Consider the following 24,237-nt stretch of genomic DNA (forward strand, 5'->3'; position numbering starts at 1 on the left):
ACTCCCACCATTCCCAACAAAAATATGACCTTATTCTCACCTAAACTTCCATTCCTTTTCTCTGGTGATACGTTAATTATATACAACTTGAGAGTCTCTCACTCCTTCCCCCTCACCCCAATCCTCCCTGATGTCAGATCCTTTTGCATTAAGGGCAGTGTTCATGCCACATTAAAGTGAATTGTGTGTAGTGGATTTACCATTATATTTCTCAGCCCTTGACTCTGGTGCCACATATTTACCTACTTACTTAGGAACTTTAGTGTGGGAAACTGTCCCTCTTAATTGACGATTGCCACATTGTTGTCTCCGACCAGGAAACTGTCTTTGTGCACCTGGAGCTGCAGCACATCAGCAACACACAGACCTGTGAGGGGTGACAGCGCACAGAAGCACATTAGGGGGCCCCCAGGGTACTTCTTCTTCTCCAAAATTCTTGTATTTTACTTGGAGGAAGAGAAAAAGACGATATTGAGTTTCCTTTTTTTTCCCCCTGTATTTCTCTCTTCTTCTTGAAAGTTCTACTTAGTGATGCTTATTTCTCGAATCAATTAATACTTAGTCTACCACCATGGGCCACTGTTCTAGCTAATGCAGATACAATAGTGAACAAGACAGGCAAAATCTTCCCTCTAGTCACGAAGACATAAACAATATGTGATAAACTATGAGGCAGTGACACATATAAAGAAGATAAGGTCCGGTACACAGGTGGTCAGGGGAAGCCCGGAACCTGTGGCAGAGTGAGCCACGGGACTATCTGGCAGGCAGGCTTTGTCTTCAACATTCAAATAATGGCCATAAACAAAGAGGCCTTATTATGATTATTTGTAAAGTTAAAAAAGTACCCTTTTGGTTATAGGAAAAATCAAACTTATATAAACAGTAGAAAGAATGGCATAATGAACCTCCACGTTCCCACTAGCCAGCTCAGTGATTATTATCAACTCATGGCCAGTTTTGTTTCCTCTGTACCCATCTCTCCTGAACTTCCTGAAATATCTTGAGGCAAATCTCAGTATCACGTTATTTTCTCTGTCAATATTTCAGCATATATCTCTCAAAGACAATAACTTCCATTTTTTTAACCTCACTGTCAAAAACAATGAGGGGCGCCTGGGTGGCTCAGTCGGTTGAGCGTCCGACTTCGCTCAGGTCACGATCTCATGGTCCGTGAGTTCAAGCCCCGCATCAGGCTCTGTGCTGACAGCTCAGAGCCTGGAGCCTGCTTCAGATTCTGTGTCTCCCTCTCTCTCTGGCCCTCCCCCCATTCATGCTCTGTCTCTCTCTGTCTCAAAAATAAATAAATGTTAAAAAAAAAATTAAAAAAAAAAACAACAATGAGAGTTTTTAGTATCATCAAATATCCACTCAGTGTTCACATTTGCACCATTAGTTTGTGAACTTCAGCCACCACCACCACAACAAAACATTAGTAACTTCCATTAGCCTGAGAATCATTTCCTTAAGGCACTGGATAAAAATATTAAGTACACACGCACAACATTTTTTTAGGCACAGTCTGTTCAGCTCCAGGTATAGGCCTGAATGTTCTTAGCTTGCAATGACTGCTAAGTCAGGGAATGATGGCAATGCATCCTGGTGATTCATGTGCACTTTTTCCCCTAACACTTCAATATTTTTGGCCACCATGTAATAGGAGCTGAACACAAGTACATTACTCAGCTGAAAGCAGCCAGCAAATGAGGAACTGAGTACTATGACACAACGTCCATTTGCCCCACATATTTTCATCGGCTCCATTTGGCCATCAGCTTCCCCAGACGTCTACACATTTCTCCATAACTCAGCCACCACAGCCATCCCTCACACAACCTTCTGTTTAGCTACCTTTACTTGTGTTCTTTTTAAAGATTAAAGTACTGTATGTACTATAACATTTTCTGTTAGAATTTAATATCTTTGGAACTTTATCAGACTATTGTTCTTTTGTTGCTGTTGTTAGTGCTCTGGTTATAAAATTGGCATAGTTTTTTGGTTTTTTTGTTTTTTTTTTAGCAGTCTGTCTCCATCCTATTTTTCAGTGTAGCCAAAGACATTAATACATTATGGAAACCATTTAATGGGTGAAATATTGAATTATAAAAAATGAAATAACATTTTTTTTTAATTTGAGAGAAAGAGAAGGTGTGCACAAATGGGGGTGTGTGAGCTGGGGAAAGGGAGAGAGAGAGAAAAAAAAAAATCCCAAGTAGGCTCCATGGTCAGGCAGAGCCTGATGTGGGGCTTGATCTCACAACCCTGGAATCATGACCTGAGCTGAAATCAAGAGTTAGATGCTCAACCAACTGAGCCACCCAGGCACCCTTCAAATAAATATCCTTAAAAATAATTTACAAATGATATTGATTTGCACTGTTACCCATAGTTTGAGGGAAAACTCAGTAATGAGTCCTGTTTTTATCCTCCACCTCAACCTCCCAGCAAATCATAACAGTTTTAGGAAAGTAGGAACTTGAAACTGTGGCTCATATAATGATGGCTTACAAAAACATCAAATGAACAAAATATGTTCAAAAACATATAGATAAATCTTTTTCATACGAGCTTACAATGAGAGTCTAAAATATGCTATTGCCAAAGTTCTGGATAAACTGTCGATAGAATGATAAACATATTGCAATGAATAAACTGCTCCTTAATTCAGTATATCATACTATCTGTTTACCTTGATTTGAGATGCCAACACCTTGAATTTCCCAGGTAGTTAGAGAATCAGGTAGCGTCAACTCTATCTGATGCCTAGAAAATAAAATATTTCACAGCTATCACACACAGGTGAGCCTTAGTTAACCTGGAACCAATTTAACATGGTCTATTAATCAGAAATGTTTACAGTTTTCACATATGGGCTCTTGAAGCAAATCACAAGAAAACAAAGTTAAATCAGTGACCATAGGGGGTGACTGGGTGGCTCAGTCGGTTGAGCGTCCGACTTCGGCCCAGGTCACAATCTCGCGGTTCGGGAGTTCGAGCCCCGCATCGGGCTCTGTGCTGATGGCTCAGAGCCTGGAGCCCGCTTCGGATTCTGTGTCTCCCTCTCTCTCTGCCCCTCCCCTGTTCATGCTCTGTCCCTTTCTGTCTCAAAATAAATAAAAACATTAAGAAAAAAAAATTTTAAATCAGTGACCATAGGTGGGGAGAAAGTCAAGAAAAGAACAAAGGACAACAAGGGACTCCTACATTCTCAGGATAATTGCCTATACACCAATTAAGTTGAAATATATAAAATTGCTGTGTGGGTCAAGAATGCTTGGTTACAGGCATATACATATGGTTTGGCATAGATTGAATGTTTGCATCCCCCCCAAAATTCATACGTTGAAATATAATCCCCAGTGTGATGGCATTTAGACGGGAGATCTTTGGGAAATGCTCAGGTCATGAGGGTGGAGCCCTCAAGAACTGAATTAGTGTCCTTACAGAAGAGGTCCTGGGGAATTCCCTCATTCCTTCTGTCATGGCTATCCGTGAACCAAAAAGTGGGCTCTCACTGAACATTAAATCTGCCAGTGCCTTGATCTTGGACTTCTCAGCCTCCATAACTATGAGAAATAAATGTCTTGTTTATAAGCCACCCAGTCAGTGGTTTTCTGTTATAGCAGCCCAGATGGATTAAGACATGGTTCAACATACTCCCATGTTTTGTTTTCATTGCCCTACTTTTATAAACTGAAAGGGCTGTGATAAGTTATCAAATTAAAATTATATTATTTTCAGTGAACTCTACTTTTAAGAAAAGTAGAGTAATCAAAAACAATTGAAACAAAAAGGAATTTTCAGAATATCAAAGTCCATTTAGTCTAAACAGTACATTTCCTAAGTGCCTATCATGTGCATGGCACAGTCCTAAGACTAAATACAGGGATAAGTAACAAGCTGTCTGCCTCAAATAACTTATTCTAGAAGAGGAGAGAAATATGTAAACAAATACATGATCACAGAGGTAATAAGGGCTTCAATACAAGCATGTACAAACTACAGTAAGAACGCAGAGAGGTAAGTATTTAATTCTTTGGGGGCCACTTTCTGGTGAACCCAGTGTCTGAGTTGGTTGTCAAATGTGAAATGCCTTTTGTTAGGAGTGGAGGATTAAGAAAGAGGATTTCCAGGAAAAGGTAAGAAAACTGCACAGACCAAGTACTGCTGGAGCACAGAGGGCACAATAAAGGATAGTGGCAAGGGCTGCTGGGAGATGGGCTGGAGCCATTGGCAAGAGCAGTGGATGAGAGGGTCTTAATCTACATTGATTTTGCCTGATGGGTCATGGAGAAATGGTTTTAGGTGGGGAAATGGCATGATCAGATTTGGATTTTAACATAATGACATGGGTGGCTGTGCTTAGAGAGTGAATCAGGGAAGTGGATAGAGCTGGAATCAGGGAGAGTAAAGGAGGCTGTTGCACATCAGGCAAGTCATGATAACTGAAGAAAAACTGATCATTTCTCAAACCTTATGGATAATCGGTTATTTACAGCTTGTGTTTATAATACAAGGAAAATATTGCCTTCTCTGATTTGTTATGTAGATAAATAGCATTGGAAATACATACCTAAATGGATGATATACATTGTTGGTGTGTTTGTTACACACCAGAGTCTGTTTAGAAGTACTGAAACAACTACACAGAAGTATAATGCCCAGATATCACGCCAAACTACATGCTCAGTATAAATTCAAGGTAAGTGAAATGGCATTCTTCTACAAAGATCAGTGCTCAGTTAATCCTGCTACTGAGGGAAAAACCAGCCCAATAGCCAACCAAATTAACCTTGATCAAATGTCAGTGCTATCTTTAATAATCAAAGAAACCCTCTGAAGATTGACAGACCACTTATATATCATATTTGAATATTTTTTAAAATTCCTAAGGAAAAGACAATAAAATCTTAGAATACCTTTTAGAGACATGATGTACTTCCCATAACCCGTTTTGTAAAAAAGTGTTTCTGTCAAACATTATTGGGTACCTGCTTGCTGCATCTAAATTAAAAATATGAAAACACAGGGTAAACATAACATACAATAGAGCTACATGTTAAAGCATGATGGCTAACTTTAAATTAAATATTTTAATGAATTTGATCAAACATTTAATTTTTGTAATATCAAAATAGGAAAATAAAATCCTCGATTTAAGGTGTCTAATATGCATTACATGCAAAAAGCAAAATACAGAATGGTAACCTCCCATAGGTATAAAACAAAATGTTATACAGAGATACAGCTACAGGTGTAGACATAAATATTTACATAGGCAGAGAAAATTTCTGGAAAGATAAAAAATTTTAAACAATGGCAATGTCTTACTTAGAAAGCAGGTAGTACAGGGGTCAGGAATTTTTACCTTGTACTTCACACTCTTCTATTACAGTATTGTTTTTGTAATGAAAACTAGTGCAAATTTTTAATAAAAGTGTAAAGAAGGATGTGCCAAAGCAAATCAACAAAAGGCAAGAAAGGATATAAAGAAACAATAAGGAAGCATATTCAATAGAAAATATAAGAGAACATGAATAAGTATAAACTCAACAAACTTGAGTGGGCTTAAAATATCTCATTAAAAGTTAGACATTCTCAAAACAGGTTAAGAAAAGAAAACTTATCTAGAAACAGATTTAAAAGCTATACAACAGCACCAAGTGATAGAGAAAAGTTTAAAATAAAGGGATAGAAAACCATATACAGGCCAAATACTGACAAAAGATAAGCTAGTAGTTAAATAATAACTTCTGATAAAACAGAATTCAGAACAATTTAAATGGGGTAAAAAAATATTTTATGTGGATAGAGTTATATTTTGCTAAAAAGAAGAGGTAGGCATAAACTATGTACTTAAGAACACAGCTTTGAAGTACATACAGCAAAAACTGTAAAAAATATAAGGAGACACCTGAATCAATAATTCATATGAAAAATAAATGTAATTAACTTACAAAGTTAGAAAAAGAACAATAAAACAACAAAAAAAGTAGAAGGTAGAGATTAATGGACCATATAAAACAGAAAACAATTATAGACGTAATCAACAAAACTAAAAAATTGTTTCTTTAAAAAGATCAATATAATAGAGAAAGCTCTGGCAAGTTTGAGAAGAAAAGAGGACATGAATTAACATGGAAGGCATTATGCTAAGTAAAATAAGTCAGGCTAAGAAGGACAAATATCATATGATTCCACTCATAAATGAAATCTAAACAAAACAGTAAGCAAACAAAAAGCAGGATCAGACCTATAAACACAGAGAACAAACTGATGGTTGCCAGAGGGAAAGGAAGTAAGGAGTTAGAAAAAAATGGGTGAAGGGGAGAGGGAGGTACAGGCCTCTCCAGACAGGCAATGAATAAGTCATGGGAACACAAGGCAGAGCATAAGGAAAACAGTCAACTGACAGAGGTTTTTTTAATGTTTATTCTTAAATATTTTGTTGATTTTCCTCTAAATTTTATTATTTGGCTTTTTTAAGCCTATAGGTTATATTACTTTCATATATTTTTTAACTAATAAAAATATTTCAATCATATGCATTCATAAGTTTAGGAGGATTTCCCAGCAATATCACTATTATTGAAGATTTAAGATAAGTTTTATATTTTAAAATATTTTTCAGAGCTTACTTGTTTATACACTTTTATAAGTTCATGGAAAGGCACAAGGAAGTTATTAAATTCTTTTTTTAAAAAACGTTATTTAACAAGGAAAAAAATTGTAAGTATGAGAGGTAACAGATGTTAACTGAACTTACTGTGGTAAACAGTATTTCACTATATATACATAATCCAAATGATTATGTTGTGCACCTTAAACTTACACAATGTTACATGCCCATTATATCTCAATAAAATTGGAAAAAAACTAAAAATAAAAAATTTAAAAAATAATTTAAAAGTTACTGACTTTTTAAAGTACCAGATTAAACTAACATTGCAATATTTTTCTTAATTATGATCATGCCTTAACTTGCATGATCTGCACAGTACGGCAGTTAAGTAGAATTCAGATGAAACCAAGGAAAATAGGTGGAAAAGGTTATTAAAATTAAACAAAATTGTAATAAAAGTTGTACTCATCAGGATTTTCCATGAAACCATGTGAAATTGAAGTAAAGGAAACTCTTTTCTGTATATACTTACTGGGATTTCTTCTACTTCTAAAATTTCTTATTGGTTATGCTTTGTGGCAGAATCAATAATGATATTTTGATTCTTCAAAAAGTCTCCTATTGTCTTTTTGCAAGATTTTAAGTATCATGTGTGGTCAATGATGTGTGTACAAAATGAGTATCACAGAATCATTCAGTCAAATATTTCCATTTCACAAACGAGCTCTTAGAGGATAAATAATGACCTGCAACGCTACACACTGAGTTAGTGAGAAAGCTGGTCAGTGGGACTAGTGGGACTAGTGGTATCCAAACTAGTATTATTGCCACTGACCACTCTGTTTTTTTCAAGCCAAATTGGCAGGAGTTCATACTGCATCTTTTCTACGTTAAGCCAAATTTGGAAGTACTTCTTCCAATGGCAGCACAGACTCTGCTTGCACCCTCTTACTGTACTGCACACAAAACAGGAGCGCTTACACATACCATGCCTTCCGATCATTACATAGATGTAAGACGACTCCTCCCGCAGTTGATTTGCCAGCTCACAACACTGAGAGAAAGCTCTGGAACAACGTGGGCCAAGGGTAATCTTTGCAGCTCTCTGCTCACAGCTCTCCTCGGTTTTAAAGGCTCCGTCATAACAGCACTTCTGGATCAATGGGTGTTTGAACGTGGATGCTGAGATAATACAACTGCTCTTAGTCAAGTACAGATTCAAAGTCTTGGGGCTAGACTTACAGGCTCTGGTTCATCTTCCTCCCTGGTACCCCCGGCTCCACCCCCTCCAGCACCAATGGTCAACCAGCCCCTGCTGGAACAGCTATCAGAATGGGAAGCTGCTTCCTCTCCAGGCAACCTGTTCCATTTCAGAGAACTCTAATTGCTGAAAAACTCGTCCTGACATCTTCTAAATGAAACTCTCACTCCTATTTCTTTATAGGTACTCATGGAATTAATCCTCTTGTGCAGCAAAAGTCACATAACCACCACTTCCTTGAATATTTGAAGACAGTCATCATGACTACCTAAATCTCATCCTTTCTCCAGTAAACATCCCTGAGGCTTTTTTATTTGGACCATGTTTTCACAGGATATGGTTTCAAAGCCCTTGTACAGTCACTCTCCCCTGGACACGCATTTGGCCAAGAAGGTCAAGCCAGCCAGCACAAAGTCTGAGTGAGTGAATAGAAGAGTAAGAACTTTCACTGAGGTTGCCCTCCTGTTTTCTCAAAAACCTCTGAAAGGGACCTTAGACTTGGTCATGTCTTCTCTGTCATTTAGAAAGGAGGAAATAATAGTACAGATAGGGGAAGAGACTTGTCCCAGTGGGTGTAGCTGCTAAGAGGCAGAGCCGTGGCTGGAGCTAAGAGGCAGCATCATGTAGTGAAAAGGCCACTGGGCCACAGAATAGAAGCTCTGACACTTGTGGCTGCCCCACCTCTTCCAGTCATCTGGACTTTGCAACACAGTTCAGTTTTCAGAAACTCATTTTGCCATCATTAAATGATTATAGTTTCTGCCTAGCCTAGGTCAGAGTGTGGCTTTGGTGAGAAAGAGCTTTAAAAAGAATGAAGCACTGGGGCACCTGGGTGGCTCATTTGGTTAAGTATCTGACTTCGGCTCAGATCATGATCTCGCGGTTCATGGGTTTGAGCCCTGCATCAGGCTGTGTGCTGACAGCTCAGAGCCTGGAGCCTACTTTGGATTCTGTGTCTCCCCCTCTCTGTACCCCCCGCCCCTCGCTCATTCTCTCTCTCTCTCTCTCTCTCTCTCTCTCTCTCACTCAAAAATAAATAGGCATCAAAAAATTTAAAGCAATAAAAAATAAAAAGAATAAAGCATTAAACATTAGTTCCTCCTAAGCTAAGTGCTTTACCTGTACGATCTCATTCAATTCTCCTAAGAGCAGAGCAGAGAGAAATTATCTCCATTTAACTTGGCAAAGATCACTTAGCTGTAAGTAGTAAGCTGAGACCCAAACCTGGTCTCTAATTCTAAACACATTGTTTTATGTGATGCCTTCTAAATATGCTTTTGTGGCAAATCCCTGCTGGAAATGGGGGGGCACTTTATAATAATGTTATTATCATCATTATTCTACTAATAATATTATCGTCATTATTATTAATGACATATACTAATGACAATATTATCATCGTTATTATTAAAGCACAATATCTGTAACTCCTTGACATTATTGATAGTATAACTAAAATGTAAGTGCTATATTAAAATCAGTTCTCTCTGTCTCAAAAATAAATAAATGTTAAAAAAAAAATTAAAAAAAAGGGGCGCCTGGGTGGCTCAGTCGGTTGAGCGTCTGACTTCAGCTCAGGTCACGATCTCGCGGTCCGTGAGTTCGAGCCCCGCGTCAGGCTCTGCGCTGATGGCTCAGAGCCTGGAGCCTGCTTCCGATTCTGTGTCTCCCTCTCTCTCTGCCCCTCCCCCGTTTATGCTCTGTCTCTGTCTCAAAAATAAATAAATGTTAAAAAAAAAAATTTAAAATCAGTTCTTTCACACACATCTTCCAAGTGACCCGGACAGGTTCTGAACATCCAAAGGATAGAAGTAGTGCCCAGCAGAGCATAGCAGTCACTAGTGTAGTGGGCTCTGCTGTCAATCTGACCTATGCCACTCACTAGCCCAAGATGTTGGACATGTTACTTATTATTAAATTCTCTGGGCCTTGATGATTTCATCTGGAAAATGGAGGTAATAAGAGTACCTACTGCATGAGATTGGTGTGAGTGTTCAAGGAGAAAATCTGATTATGAGGCATCCACAGTGCCTGGCATGTAGTAAGTCCTCAATTAGCATTAGCTATTATTTCAACCTAAAGTTCATCAGACCTAGCTTTTGTGAGAATGTGGGGGGAAGCTACACATTTAACTGCTGCACCAGCTACTCTGAGAGAGAGGAAGATCTATGAGACAATTAGAAAGCAACTCTATCATCACTATAGAGAATGGCTATGGTGGTGACTTATTTCTTTTAAGTTAAGACTCTGCGAAGTAAATGTGTGTTAATTTAACCAGTTTGCTTCACTCGTATAAAGATCAAAAGCTGGGTGTGCCTACAGATCTTTTCATCTGGTCTACATCAATTAGCTAGAATGAGAAAATGTAGCAGATCCTGGATCACTTCATCATAACCTCTGAAAACAACATGAAACTTTGGAGCACCTAGACTTTCTATTTTCTCTTTTAATTCTCTTCTTGATCTGGGAAGTTTCTCCAACAATCCACCTGTTAAAAAACAGAGAGAGAGAGAACATACCTCAGAATAAATGCTTCCATCAGATTATCTAAATTACCAGTTCACAGAATGGACTGTGTATATTTTATCAGAGATCTGTTCTATTTCCCACAACAATTCTGATCTGTATACCCGTAAAACAGAGATGTACAAGAGCAGAGTAAGCATATTTTTGGTAGCACTATTATTATTTGTTCTTTGCTAAAGTATGACCTCAAGAAGCTCAAACATAATAAGACAGAAAGTATAAAATACACACATTTTTAAGGTGTTTGTTCATCTGTTTAAAACACTTAGTGAGTGCCTTTCGTCTCCCAGTTAGGAAACAACAAAAATCAGTAAAATCCTGTCCCTATCCTGGGTATCACAAAAATCTAAAGACACGAAATATGGTGGCACAAAGACAGACACTCAGATCAATGGAATAGAGAGCCCAGAAATGGGCCCACAAACGTATGGCCAACGAGTCTTTGACAAAGCAGGAAAGAATATCCAATGGAATAAAGACAGTCTATTCAGCAAGTAGTGCTGGGAAAACTGGACAGCGACGTGCAGAAGAATGAACCTAGACTACTTTCTTACACCATACACAAAAATAAACTCAAAATGGATGAAAGACCTAAATGTAAGGAAGCCATCAAAATCCTTGAGGAGAAAGCAGGCAAAAACTTCTTTGATCTTGGCCGCAGCAACTTTTTATGCAACATGTCTCCAGAGGCAAGGGAAACAAAAGCAAAAATGAACTATTGGAACCTCATCAAAATAAAAAGTTCCTGCACAGCAAAGAAAACAATCAGCAAAACTAAAAGGCAACCAGCAGAATGGGAGAAGATATTTGCAAACTACATATCAGATAAAGGGTTAGTATCCAAAATCTATAAAGAACTTACAAACTCAACACCCAAAAAACAAATAATCCAGTGAAGAAATGGGCAAAAGACATGAATAGACACTTCTCCAAAGATGACATCCAGATGGCAACTGACACATGAAAAAATGCTCCACATCACTCATCATCAGGGAAATACAAATCAAAACCACAATGAGATACCACCTTACACCTGTCAGAATGGCTAACGTTAACAACTCAGGCAAAAACAGATGTTGGTGAGGAGGTGGAGAAAAAAGATCTCTTTTGCATTGTTGGTGGGAATGCAAGCTGGTGCAGCCACTCTGGAAAACAGTATGGTGGTTCCTCAAAAAATTAAAAATAGAACTACCCTAGACCCAGCAATTGCACTACTAGGTATTTATCCAAGGGATACAGGGATGCTGTTTCAAAGGGGCACATGCACCCCAATGTTTATAGCAGCATTATCAACAATACCCAATGTATGTAAAGAGCCCAAATGTCCATTGATGTATGAATGGATAAAGAAGATGCAGTATATATACACAACAGAGTATTACTTGGCAATCAAAAAGAATGAAATCTTGCCATTTGCAACTATGTGGATGGAACTAGATGGTATTATGCTAAGCAAAATTAGTCACTCAGAGAAAGACAAACATCATATGACTTCACTCATATGAGGACTTTAAGACACAGAACAGATGAACATAAGGGAAGGGAAGCAAAAATAATATAAAAACAAGGAGGGGGACAAAACATAAGAGACTTAAATATGGAGAACAAACAGAGGGTTACTGGAGGGGTTGTGGGAGGGGGGAAGGGCTAAATGGGTAAGGGGCATTAAGGAATTTACTCCTGAAATCATTGTTGCAGTATATGTTAACTAATTGATATAAATTTAAAAAATAAAATTAAAATTAAAAAGGAATTGAAAAAGAAAGACATGAAATAGGGGTTTCATTCTATTAATATTATAATGTCAGACTGAGTATAAAGGGACTGTTAGGTGCTGAATCCAGTTTTCCTCCACAAATTCATATGTTAAAGCCCTAACCCCCTGTACCTCAAAATATTTGGAGATGAGGTTTTTAAAGAGGTAATTAAAGTTAAATTAGGTCATTGGGTGGGCCTTAATCCAATATTGGGTGGGTCCTTATAAGAAGAGATTAGAACACGGATACATACAGAAGAAAGACTGTGTGAGGACTCAGGGAGAAAGTGGCCATGTGTAAGCCAAGGAGAGAAGGCTTAGAAGAAATCTATCCTACTGACACCTTGACCTTGAACTTCTAGTCTCTAAAAACTGTGGGGAAACAGTTTCTGTTGTTTAACCCACCTGGTCTGTACTACTTTGTTTTGACAACCCTAGCAAATTAGCACAGGGGGAGAGGTCATTCTCCAAGGCCAGCTTGGGAATGGGGTTGGAAGAAAAGGTGAAGCTTGAGCTTTTATGGCAAATGATAGGAGAAAGGCATGCCAGGCAGTGGTTTGACAGAACAAGACCCCCTCTAAGGTGCTCCCCAAGAAGACAAGTGAGGTCTGATCACAGGGCCCTAAAGCAATGCAAGAAAGGAAAAGATCCGGAAGCAGTTTAATCTGACCTAAGACAGACTCTCTTCCTTAGAGGGACTTGGATGCTGGTGGGGGGAGGGGGGGTTCATGCAGAGTGCTGACAAGCTTATCAGAAATGTGTTGTGGGAGTACAGGATGGAAAAAGATATCCCATGCAAATGGTAATCAAAAGAGAGCAAGGGCAGCTATACTTAGACAAAATAGACTAAGTCAAAATTGTCACAAGAGACAACGAAGGATATTATATAACGATAAATAAAGTCAATCTACAGGAATATATAACAACTAAATATGCATTTAACATCAGAACACCTAAATATATAAAGCAAATATTGACAGAACTGAAGGGAGAAATAGGCAGCAATATAGTAATAGGAGGAGACTTCAGTATCACACTTTCAATAATGGGTAGAACATCCAGACAGAAAATCAATAAGGAAACAGAGGACTTAAACAACACTATAGACCAAATAGACCTAACAAACATATACAGAGCATGCTAACCAACAACAGCAGAATATATATTAATCTCAAAGGCACACAATCCTTCTCCAGAATAGGTCATATGTTAGGTCACAAAATAAGTTTTAACAAATTTAAGAAGACTGAAATTATACCAAGTATCTTTTATGACCACAATGGAATGAAACTAGAAATCAATAACAGAAGGAAAACTGGAAAATTCACAAGTATGTGCAAATTAAACAGCATACTCTTGAACAACCATTAGGTCAAAGAAGAAATCAAAAAGGAAATTAGATAATACTTCAAGAAATAAAAACAAAAATTCAACATGCCAAAACTTATAGGATGCAGCAAAAGCAGTACTAAGAGGGAAGTTCATAGCAATAAATGCCTAATTTAAGAAAGAAGACAGATCTCAAATAAACAACCTAATGTTACACCTCAAAGAACCAGAAAAAGACCAAGCCAAATCCAAAGTCAGTAAAAAAAGAAAAAAAAGGAAAAAAAAAGAAAAGAACAAAGATTACAGCAGAAATAAATGAAATATTAAAAAAAAAATCAGGGCGCCTGGGTGGCGCAGTCGGTTAAGCGTCCGACTTCAGCCAGGTCACGATCTCGCGCTCCGTGAGTTCGAGCCCCGCGTCGGGCTCTGGGCTGATGGCTCAGAGCCTGGAGCCGGTTTCTGATTCTGTGTCTCCCTCTCTCTCTGCCCCTCCCCCGTTCATGCTCTGTCTCTCTCTGTCCCCAAAATAAATAAACGTTGAAAAAAAAATTTTTTTTAAATAAAAAATAAAAAAAAAAATCAATGAAACTAAGACTTGGTATTTTGAAAAGATAAACAAAATTGGCAAACCTTTAGCTAGCCTAACTAAGAAAAAAAGAAGACCCAGATAAGTAAAATCAGAAATGAAAAAGGAGACGTTACAACTAATGCCACACAAATAAAAAGGATCATAAGAGACTACTATGAACAGTTGCATGCTAACAAACTGGATGACTCAGAAGAAATTAAATGGATAAATTCCTAGAAACATAAAACCTACCAAGATTAAATCATGAATAAACAGAAGGACCAAAAACCCTATAACTAGTACAGATTTTGGGTCAATAATCAAAAACCTCCCTGAAACCAAAAGTCCAGACCAGATGGCTTTACTGGTGAACTTACCAAACATGTAAAGATAAATTAATTCTAATCCTTCTCAAACTCTTCTCAAAATTAAATAGGAAGGACACTTCCAAACTCATTTAATGAGGCCGAAATTACCATGATACCAAAGACAAAGACACCAACAAGAAAATAAAATTCCTTGATGAATATAAGTACAAAAATCCTCAACAAAATACTAGCAAATAGAATCCAACAGCATAGGAAAAGGCTCAAACACCATGACTAAGTGGGATTTATACCTGGGATGTAAGGGTGGTTCAACATATGAAAATCAATTAATGTGATGCACAGTGATGCACCACATTAACAAATAAAGAAATAAAAGCTACACAATTGTCTCGATACAGAAAAAGCATTTGACAAAATTCATCATTCTTTCATGATAAAAAAGTCTCAACAAACTGGGAATAGAAGGAAAGTACCTGAACATAATAAGGGTCATATATAAAAAGCCCACAGGTAACATCATACTAACATCATACTAAATGGTAAAAAACTGAAAAGGGGGCGCCTGGGTGGCTCAGTCGGTTGAGTGTCTGACTTTGGCTCAGGTAATGATCTCACAGCTCATGACTTCGAGCCCCTTGTCGGGCTCTGTGCCGACAGCTCAGAGCCTGGAGCCTGCTTTGGATTCTGTGTTTCCTTCTCTCTCTGCCCCTAACCCACTCGTGTTCTGTCTCTGTCTCTTTCAAAAATAAATAAACATTAAAAAAAAAAAAAAGAAAAAACTTAAAAGCATTTCCTTTAAGATCAGGAACAAGATAATGATTCCTACTCTCCATCATTTCGATTTAACATACTGCTGGAAGTTCTAGCCAGAGTGATTAGGCAAGAAAAAAAAAAAAGGCATTCAAACCAGAAAGGAAGAAGTAAAATTGTCCTTGTTTGCAGATAAAATGGTTATATACATAGAAAAAAAAAACTGCATAAAAAACTATTACACTAATAAACTTATTCAGTAAAGTTGCAGGATAAAAAAAAATCTACATAATCAGTGGTGTTTCTATACAGTAACAATGAACTATCCAAAGATGAAATTATGAAAACAATTTAATTTACAATAGTACCTCTCCATAAAAACCTTAAGAATAAACCTAGTTAAGGAGGTGAAATATGTGCTTGCTGAAAGCTACAAATACTGATGAAAGAAATGAAAGAAGACACAAACAAGTGGAAAGACATCCCATGTTCACAGACTAGAAGACTTAATATTGTTAAAATGTTTGTACTACCAAAAATGATCTACAGATTAGATGCAATCTATCAAAATCCCAATGGCATTTTTTTCATAGAAACAGAAAAAGCAATTCTATAGTTCATATGGAAGCACAAAAGACCATGAATAGCCAAATCAATCCTGAGAAAGAAGAATAAAGCTGGAGGTATCACACTTTCTGATTTCAAGCGATATTACAAAGCTACAGTAATCAAACAGTATGATCCCAATATAAAGACAGACATGCAGACCAATGGAACAGAATAGAGAGCCCAAAACCAAATTCATGCATATATGGCCAACTGATGTTCAATAAGAGTGCCAAGAGTACACAATGGAGAAAGGAAGTTCTCTAACAAATGGTGTTGGGGAAATAGGATGCCCACACGCAAAAAAATCAAATTGGGCCCTTGTTTTATACCATATACAAAAATCAACTCAAAATGAATACAGATGTAAATGTAAGATTTACAACCCCCAAATTCCTAGAAGAAAACATACAGGAAAAGCTTCATGACATTGGTTATAACAATGATTTCATGGATATGATATCAAAAGCACAGCAACACCATTTGCAATGACATGCAAGGAGCTAGAGTGTATTATGCTAAGTGAAATAAGTCAGAGAAAGACAAATACCATATGATTTCACTCATATGTGGAATTTAAGAAACAAAATAGATGAACATTTGGGAGGGGGGCAAGAAAGAGAGAGAGGGAAACAAGTCATAACAGGCTTTTAACAAGAGAGAACAAACAGGGTTGATGGAGGGAGGTGGGTAGAAGATGGGCTAGATGGGTGATGGGTATTGAGGGCACTTGTTATGATGAACACTGGGTGTTGTATGTAAGTGATGAATCACTGGATTCTACTGCTGAAACCAGTATTACACTGTATGTTAACTAGAATTTAAATAAAAACTTGAAGAAAAAAATATTTCTGAGGAGCTACAAAATAAAAATAAAACAACAAAAGAACAGCAACAGAAATGATAAACAAGTAGAATCGCATCAAACTAAAAAGCACAGCAAAGGAAGCAACTAACAGAGTGAACAGACAACCTAGGAAAGGGAAGAAAATATTTGCAAACTATATATGTGATAAAAGGTTAATCTCCAAAATACATAAAGAACTCCTAGAACTCAATAGCAAAAAACCTAATAACCCAATTGAAAAGTGGGTTAAGGACTCAAATAGACATTTCTCCAAAGAAGATATACAAATGGCCAACAGGTATATGAAAAAATACTCAATGTTACTAATCAGAGAAATGCAAATCAAAACCACAATGAGAAATCACATCTGTCAAACTGGGTATGATGAAAAAAAAAAAAAGATAAATGTTGGCAAGAATGTGGAGAAACTTGAACCCTTACACACTGCTGGTGGGAATGCAAAGTAAGGCAGTGAAAAACAGTATAGAAGTTCTTCAAAAAATAAAAATAGAACTGCCATATGATCCAGCAATCCCACTTCTAGATACTTATCTAAGAAGAACTGAAATCAGGATCTCAAAGAGATGCTAGCACTCCTGTGTTCATTGTAACACCCATTCACAAAAGCCAAGGTATAGAAACAACTTACATGTCCATTAACAGAGGAATGAATAAAGAGTGTGTATGTATAGTATTCCATTGTGTGTATGTATATATACACACACATTATATATATATATATATACACACACACACAACATATATGTGTGCATATGTATACATGTAATACTATTTAGCCTTAAAAGAGAAGAAAATTCTGCAATATGCACTAACATGGATGAACCTTGAAGATATTAAGCTAAATGAAATAAGCCAGTAACAGAAAGGCAACCAGCATGGTTCCACTTATATGAGCTATCTAAAATAGCCAAGTTCATAGAATCAAAGAGTGGAATGGTGGTTGCCAAGTGCTGGGGGAGGAGACAATAGGGAGTCACTAATCAAAAGGAATAAAGTTTCAGTTAAGCAAGACAAATAAGCTCTAGAGATCTGCTGTACAACACTGTACCTATAGTCAACAATAATGTATTTAACACCTCACTTAATTTGTTAGTAGGGTAGATCTCATGTTCGGAGTTTTATCACAATAATATAATTTTTTTTTTTTTTTTTTTTTTAGTTAAAAAAATTACGCAGTGGAACAGGGGGGATTTGGAGGGAGAATTAGTATGGGTCCAGGAAAAGAGGTGTATTTTCATAACAAGAATATTCAGGTTAGTTGGTTGAAAACAGTTAATTACCATCTTGCTGGGAGTCATCTCCATTTGCATTGGTGAGGACAGTGAGTCCTGCTAAGTCAAACACTTCAGCATTATTCCTGCCACCACTTCCTCCACAGTCCTGGCCACTTTTATCAAAAGATTGCAGTATCTGTTGAGAAAGGAAATCATTCCCCACCCCCCAAGAAAAACAGTTAGTGGCCATTATGAGGAATTCTTGAATTGGGGATAATGTTAGTTGTAAGTCTCTCACTTATTAAATGTTAAAATCTAGTTCCCTGGTTTTCCCAAACCCTACTGCATTTCACTGGGTTTCACTTCTTGAATATATACTATCAAAATTCATTCAATATAACTTTGATATGGAAGTTCTTAGGAAACAGCTTACATTCTTCCTTCTTAGAGCTTTGTATAGTACATAGAATTAATAAAATATCCTTTGCATAAATGTATGAGTGAATGAATGAGTAAACAAAACATTCACTACCTCTCATGGTCCTTTTCTAGCTCTAAATTTTGAGGGGGATCAGACCCCAGGTTTTGTTGCTCTACCCAAGATAGGGCAGAGCATTAAAATCGGTTAGGGATACCCAACGAATTATTTTTGATGACGAGGGTTGGCTCCTCTAAAGAGTTTGTGACCATGACCCAAGTGGCCCCTGAGAGTGGCTGGGGAAGGGGCAGGAGCAGACAAAACAACTATTCATGGCCACAGTGTTCATGTGTAGCCACATAGTCTCCCCCCACCCCCTGTTTTTCTGCTCCCCTCTCCATACCTCTTCATTGACTTTAATATATTCAACTCACCAAAACCCCAGCATTTTTATTCATATCCCTGCCCTGGAGTAAGAATTTTATAGATTTGCTTAAAAGGTATCCACACACACATGCTGCTCTCTGAGAGTCAATAATGTTATTTTTAAAAAATGGTTTAGTAAACAAGATGATGTCATCAGTCTCTGAAAGGAAGCTAGTTTGGAATTGATTGCATCTGAAGGTTTCTGAATGTGGATCTAATTACATTTTAGTTTATTCCCGGAGAAAACTGCATTTTAGCATTTAACTGAAGATATTCCCAGATAAAGTGTGTTCATATAAAACAAAATAAATTGGAGACTAAGTTAACTGGATAATTATCCTTTATATGTCTACAAGGATAACCAAAATGGGTAACTCAGATCAAACAAGTTCACTCGATTATATCCTGTGCTGGGATTCTACTCAGGTCACAAGAAACCTAATCTGTGACTTAGTTTTCCTCATTCATAACACAGGAACTCCACTAATAAGGACTCAGTACATTTTAAATATCTTTATTGTTGGTTTTTATCTCATAGGATTGTTGTAAATATTCAATGGTATAATAAATTAAAAGGTCTTACAATAATACTCAGCATATAGTGTTCAATGAATGTTAGCTGCTGGTATTACTATCCTTAAATTTAGCTGAGAAGATAGACATTGGTGCAACCATATCTTTTTCCTTTATTTTTCTCCCATGAGTGACCCACAGAAAAATGAGAGAACAATGGTGGCCACCTGGCCCCGAGCCATGTAGTAACATGTAACGACATGTAACGACAGGAATGACAGCATTTATTCTACTTAACTCTTTCCATGTTATTTTTGCTTCTTTCTTGGATGCTATTTATAGCACGGCTCACTGATGATAACGCTACCCACGATTCTGACTGAGTTTCCATAGTGAGAGATACAGTTTCGCCTGGAGAATATATATCTTTATTTGGAGACAGATAGATCTAAAATGAATTGAAAAAAAAAAAGTATCTCAAGGTGAAATTAAACAGTTACTCAGGATGACCTCAGGCTAGGGAGAGTATCTGTGGCTCACCTGAAGCTGGTTTCTACATTTTTCTTCAATATTTAGACAGACTGAGTCAGATACTAATTCTGTTATCTGCTGTCCTGTGACAATGTAATATACCAGGAGACGGGCTGTAGGAACCATGTGCTGAGTCACAGAAAGGTTTAAAAGCTGGTAAGATGAACCTGGGAGTTTCTTCTCTGTGCCAAAGTGTATGATTTTGCCCTTAGATGAAATCTAAAAATACATAACAAACATCTATCAAAGTGGGCTTAAAGTTGGACTAGTAATTAGGCAGTGATTAAAAAAAAAAAAAGAATTACTATCCCTTGGGCATCTACTATGCATTAGGTATATATAGATGGACATATTTAATCCTCACAATTGTATGTTGTGATTTTATTTATTAGCCCATTTAGAAGTTGTAGAAATTGAAGCTCAGAGATGTAAACTGCCCCATTATCTTAAAAGGTTCCTCTCTCAGAATTGATAAGGTTATTGCTTACTCCAACAAATGGCTTAGTAAACAAGATGATGTTATCAGTCACTGAAAATAAGATAGGTTGGAACTATTTGCTTTTAAAGGTTTGTTTTTGAACATGGATTTATCCAGGAAGTGAACTCTGATCTTCCTGACTCAAAGCCCATGTCTTTTTCAATATATCATGCTGCCATCCTTGTTAGTTTGTATTTTAAACAGCAGTGAGCAATGCCTGGAATCATTATATCTGTTCTTGAGCACAGACTTAAAGTCTTCCCTTTGTAAATAGGGCATGTTCTTAAGGAATGTTAGCAAGGCCTAGCAATCTAAAACGTGGTAATGCTCTGGTTGGTCATGAAACATTGCTGAAGTCACTGACTAGTCTGGGGACTGAATGAAGGCTGTGATCAACTCTTGGCATCATGCTGTGCAGAGAATATCAGTCCAAGATTCAGAAGACCTTGAACAAAATCCTAAACATACCACTAAAAACTTGTGCAAATGGCAGGTCATTTGACCTCTCCAATTGGTTCCATTGTCCACCGAGCTCAAAGAAGTGTTGTAAACTCTGTTATGAGGATGTTTGTGAACGTACTTTACAGATTATAAAGTGCTATGTGAGTTCATCCATTCATTCACTAAATATCAATGGGGTGCTACTTTGTGTCACATAAGAAATCATTTAAAGGATTATTTGCATAAGTAAAGAAAATGTTGCAAGCAGGGGTCTAGGTGAATGTAAGAAATTATTGAGCTTACCAAGTAATTGTAGTGTGTAATCTTGTCAACATATGGACTTTCAGGGGTAATAGTTATGCTCAGATGTTCTCCCACAAGCAAACTCTTGTGACTGTCTGTCCAGCTAAGGGAAAGGAAACTTTGGCTATGTGATGAGTAGGCCACAGCTTGATAGTCATTGCTGGCCTGATATTCTTCTGGAATGTCTGGATCATCAGTTCTGACCTAAAAAGACAGTGTCAAAAAAAGTACAACACTGAGGCTTAACGTGATGATGATGATGAAGATGGTAAATGTTAACACTTTTCTAGTACCCATTTACTGTCAGGTCTGGCTTTTAGCGCTTGACATGTGTGAATGTATCCATACACCTTATACATCTCTCAAGTTTCACAACATCTTATGAAAAGGCAAATTAGTATTCTACTGCCTTAACATCATGGTAAGCCACATTATCAAGAGATTACAGAAAAGGATGTTGATTTTAAAAATAATAAAGTTAACTATGAAAATCTAGGCTATTGTAGAAGAGTGCAGTGAAGTCAAAGAAAAGATCTTAGATCTAAAGTTGGCTCTCTTTCTTAAATGACATGCCAGCTTACTGACTCATTTCCTTCTGCCACAGGTTGGCAGGAACTAGGAATTTGGAGAGGGGGAAAATATGGGAAGGGATGTAGCAATAATTCTTTTTATAAAATTTTTTAATATTTATTTTTGAGAGAGAGAGAGAGAGAGTGAGTGTGTGAGTGCAAGTGAGTTGGGGAGGGGCAGAGAGAGAGAGGGAGACACAGAATCTGAAGCAGGCTCCAGGCTCTGAGTTGTCATCACAGAGCCGGACATGGGGCCCGAACCCATGAACCGTGAGATCAATAATTCTTTTTTTTTTTTTTAATTTTTTTTTCAACGTTTTTTATTTATTTTTGGGACAGAGAGAGGCAGAGCATGAACAGGGGAGGGGCAGAGAGAGAGAGGGAGACACAGAATCGGAAACAGGCTCCAGGCTCCGAGCCACCAGCCCAGAGCCTGACACGGGGCTCGAACTCACAGACCGCGAGATCGTGACCTGGCTGAAGTTGGACGCTTAACCGACTGCGCCACCCAGGCGCCCCCCAATAATTCTTAAAAGCTAATAGAGATATTGGTTGTGAATGGAAATGGTGGTGAATAATCTCAATTCTTAGGAGAGTAAACAAGATCTGTTCTTGAGGGTAAAGTTCAGGGTCACAGGGCACTCTTATAAATATATGTGCCATGCTGTGCCAGTTCTTGAACAAGAGATTACAACCACTTATGTTTTCCATGAAGCTGAAGAATTAGATGTCATTTGCTGGGGAAGGTAATTTGATAACACTTGTAAAGGAAAAATGGTTCATGCTATTAGAGGAAAGGGAGACTATAACATTTGGCCCTTGTTTAGGTTTGGAAATAGATATACATTCAGCCAATCAATGTTTAGTGGTCCCTAACATGTGTCAGGAACTATGCTAGTTGTTGGGGACACAACGGTGAACAATATAGACATAGCTCTTGCCCTTAAGGAATTTGAAAACTTGAGGCTTTCAGAGAGTAAAGGATACCTACCCTGATTAGCACAGGGTACTTAGAGAAGGCTTCTTGCAGGACATGATTTAAAAGCTGACCCCCAAATAAGCAGGAGCAAGGGAATCAGAGAAATGGGGTTGGACAGTCCAGGTAGGGTTACAAAGGCCTTGTGGCAACAGAGCACTGGGTGTTAGGGGGCTGCAAACTTTCCAGTGAAGCTGGAGTTTGAGGAGCCATAGGAACAGTGGCAAGCAATGAGTTTGGAGAAGGGAGCAAGGATAAGGTCAATTGAGGTCCTATTTGTGTCTCAGAAAGATCACTCCACCCCCTTTGCCTCAGTAAGGAGAGTGGGAGGAGAGCGAGGAACTGGTTTGCTGTGGGGCCATTCTCTGAACAGGACACTGGGAGGAGGTCTAGGTTTGAGGTTGGTAGTGGTCCTCAGTTTTAGACAAAGCAATGTTTAGCTTCTTTGAAATATCCAAGAAAAAAATATGGTGAAAATGGTGTCTGTAGGAATCTTGTAGGATGAGTCTTCAGCACAAGGTATGAGAGCAGATGGAATGACAGAGGAAATATGTCAAATAAAAAATGTGTCACATAAGAAGAAAGGAAGCTCTGAATAGAACCCTAAGATTCCACTTAGAGGGCAAACTAAGGATTATTAGTCCAAAATGGAGGCTATAAAGAAGGAAGCAAAGAAGAAAAATAAGAAAGAAGAAAATGTGGCATCACAGAGGCCATAACATTGTTTAAAGAAAAAGACAATTGTCAATCACACCAAATGTCTTAGAGATGGAAGAAAGACAAGAACTAAAAACTATCCAGTGGTCATAGCAAATGGCTGATGGATATCTTTGGTGAGAGCAGTTTCAATGATATGGTGGGGGCAGAAGCCAGATCTCAGCAGCCTGAGGAGGTATGGAACGGGGAGAAGAATGTAGGCTGTTCTTTAGCAGAATTAGCATGGGAACTGAGGGAGAGATGATAGCTGGAAATACTGGACAAGAGAAGACTGTATTCTTGTATCCTCCTGGCAATTCTTTTTCTAAACTTTCTAGATTTGAGTAGTATTTTGTTTAGCATAAGAAAAAATTATTTCCTAATTACAAAATTGACAGATTCACACCCTTTATGGAATGTTCAGTACACTACATGTTATTGCCTGTGCCTATAAGTCAAATGTCTGAGTTGTTCACTAGATTTGTGCATAAAATCTCACGTATCTTTCCTGTATACTCACTATGACACAGACTGAGGCGACATTTGAAAATACAACAAATGAGAATTCGGCTCACATTAAACTCCAGCGTTGTCACATCAGAGGGAACGTTAACCACAAATGAAGCTACTCCATCATTGTAATTTGTTGTGCTTTTTATTGGATCCAGTTCTCTCTTCTCCTGAGTTTTACAAACTGTTTTTGCTTTCAAGATTACCGCAATCCCTCCTACGAAATGGGTAGAGGCATCCTTCACCTGTACCTGTTGACCAAATCCATTTCATTGGTTGACATTGATTCTTTCCCAAAAGAAAACCCCTAAAATAATCCCCTCCTTCAGTCCCAAGCACAAATTTGTTAGGATTTAATTCAGCAAATTAAATTAAATTCAGTGGTTCTCTTAAGGTCATGTTTTAACCACTCCAGGCATATATGATATGAATTACATTCAATCAGTGTACAGTTATTGAACATTTAATAAGAACAGAGCACTTCTCCATGTGCCCCATAAGCCATGGGTTGGAAGAAATTATTACCACGTCTGGATCAAGACCATTG

General features: G+C 37.7%; 1 protein-coding gene across 1 annotated transcript in view; it reads right to left on the minus strand.

The window, feature by feature from the left end:
• The window catches only part of LOC121034917 (complement C5-like), a 42,700-nt gene that overhangs the window by 3,191 nt on the left and 15,272 nt on the right, over window positions 1-24,237 (minus strand). Inside the window, exons 11-20 of the mRNA XM_040482156.1 lie at window positions 23,756-23,941; window positions 20,940-21,143; window positions 19,727-19,936; window positions 19,485-19,634; window positions 17,896-18,025; window positions 10,309-10,371; window positions 7,610-7,804; window positions 4,920-5,004; window positions 2,690-2,763; window positions 251-367 (exon numbers count right to left, since the gene is read on the minus strand). Of these exons, the coding sequence (XP_040338090.1) occupies window positions 282-367; window positions 2,690-2,763; window positions 4,920-5,004; window positions 7,610-7,804; window positions 10,309-10,371; window positions 17,896-18,025; window positions 19,485-19,634; window positions 19,727-19,936; window positions 20,940-21,143; window positions 23,756-23,941 (1,383 nt within the window). The 3' untranslated portion in view covers window positions 251-281. The remainder of the gene's footprint in view (window positions 1-250; window positions 368-2,689; window positions 2,764-4,919; window positions 5,005-7,609; window positions 7,805-10,308; window positions 10,372-17,895; window positions 18,026-19,484; window positions 19,635-19,726; window positions 19,937-20,939; window positions 21,144-23,755; window positions 23,942-24,237) is intronic.

This window comes from Herpailurus yagouaroundi, unplaced genomic scaffold (assembly GCF_014898765.1).
Source record: "Herpailurus yagouaroundi ecotype Mexico unplaced genomic scaffold, PumYag 160, whole genome shotgun sequence".
Classification (NCBI taxonomy): Eukaryota; Metazoa; Chordata; class Mammalia; order Carnivora; family Felidae; genus Herpailurus; species Herpailurus yagouaroundi.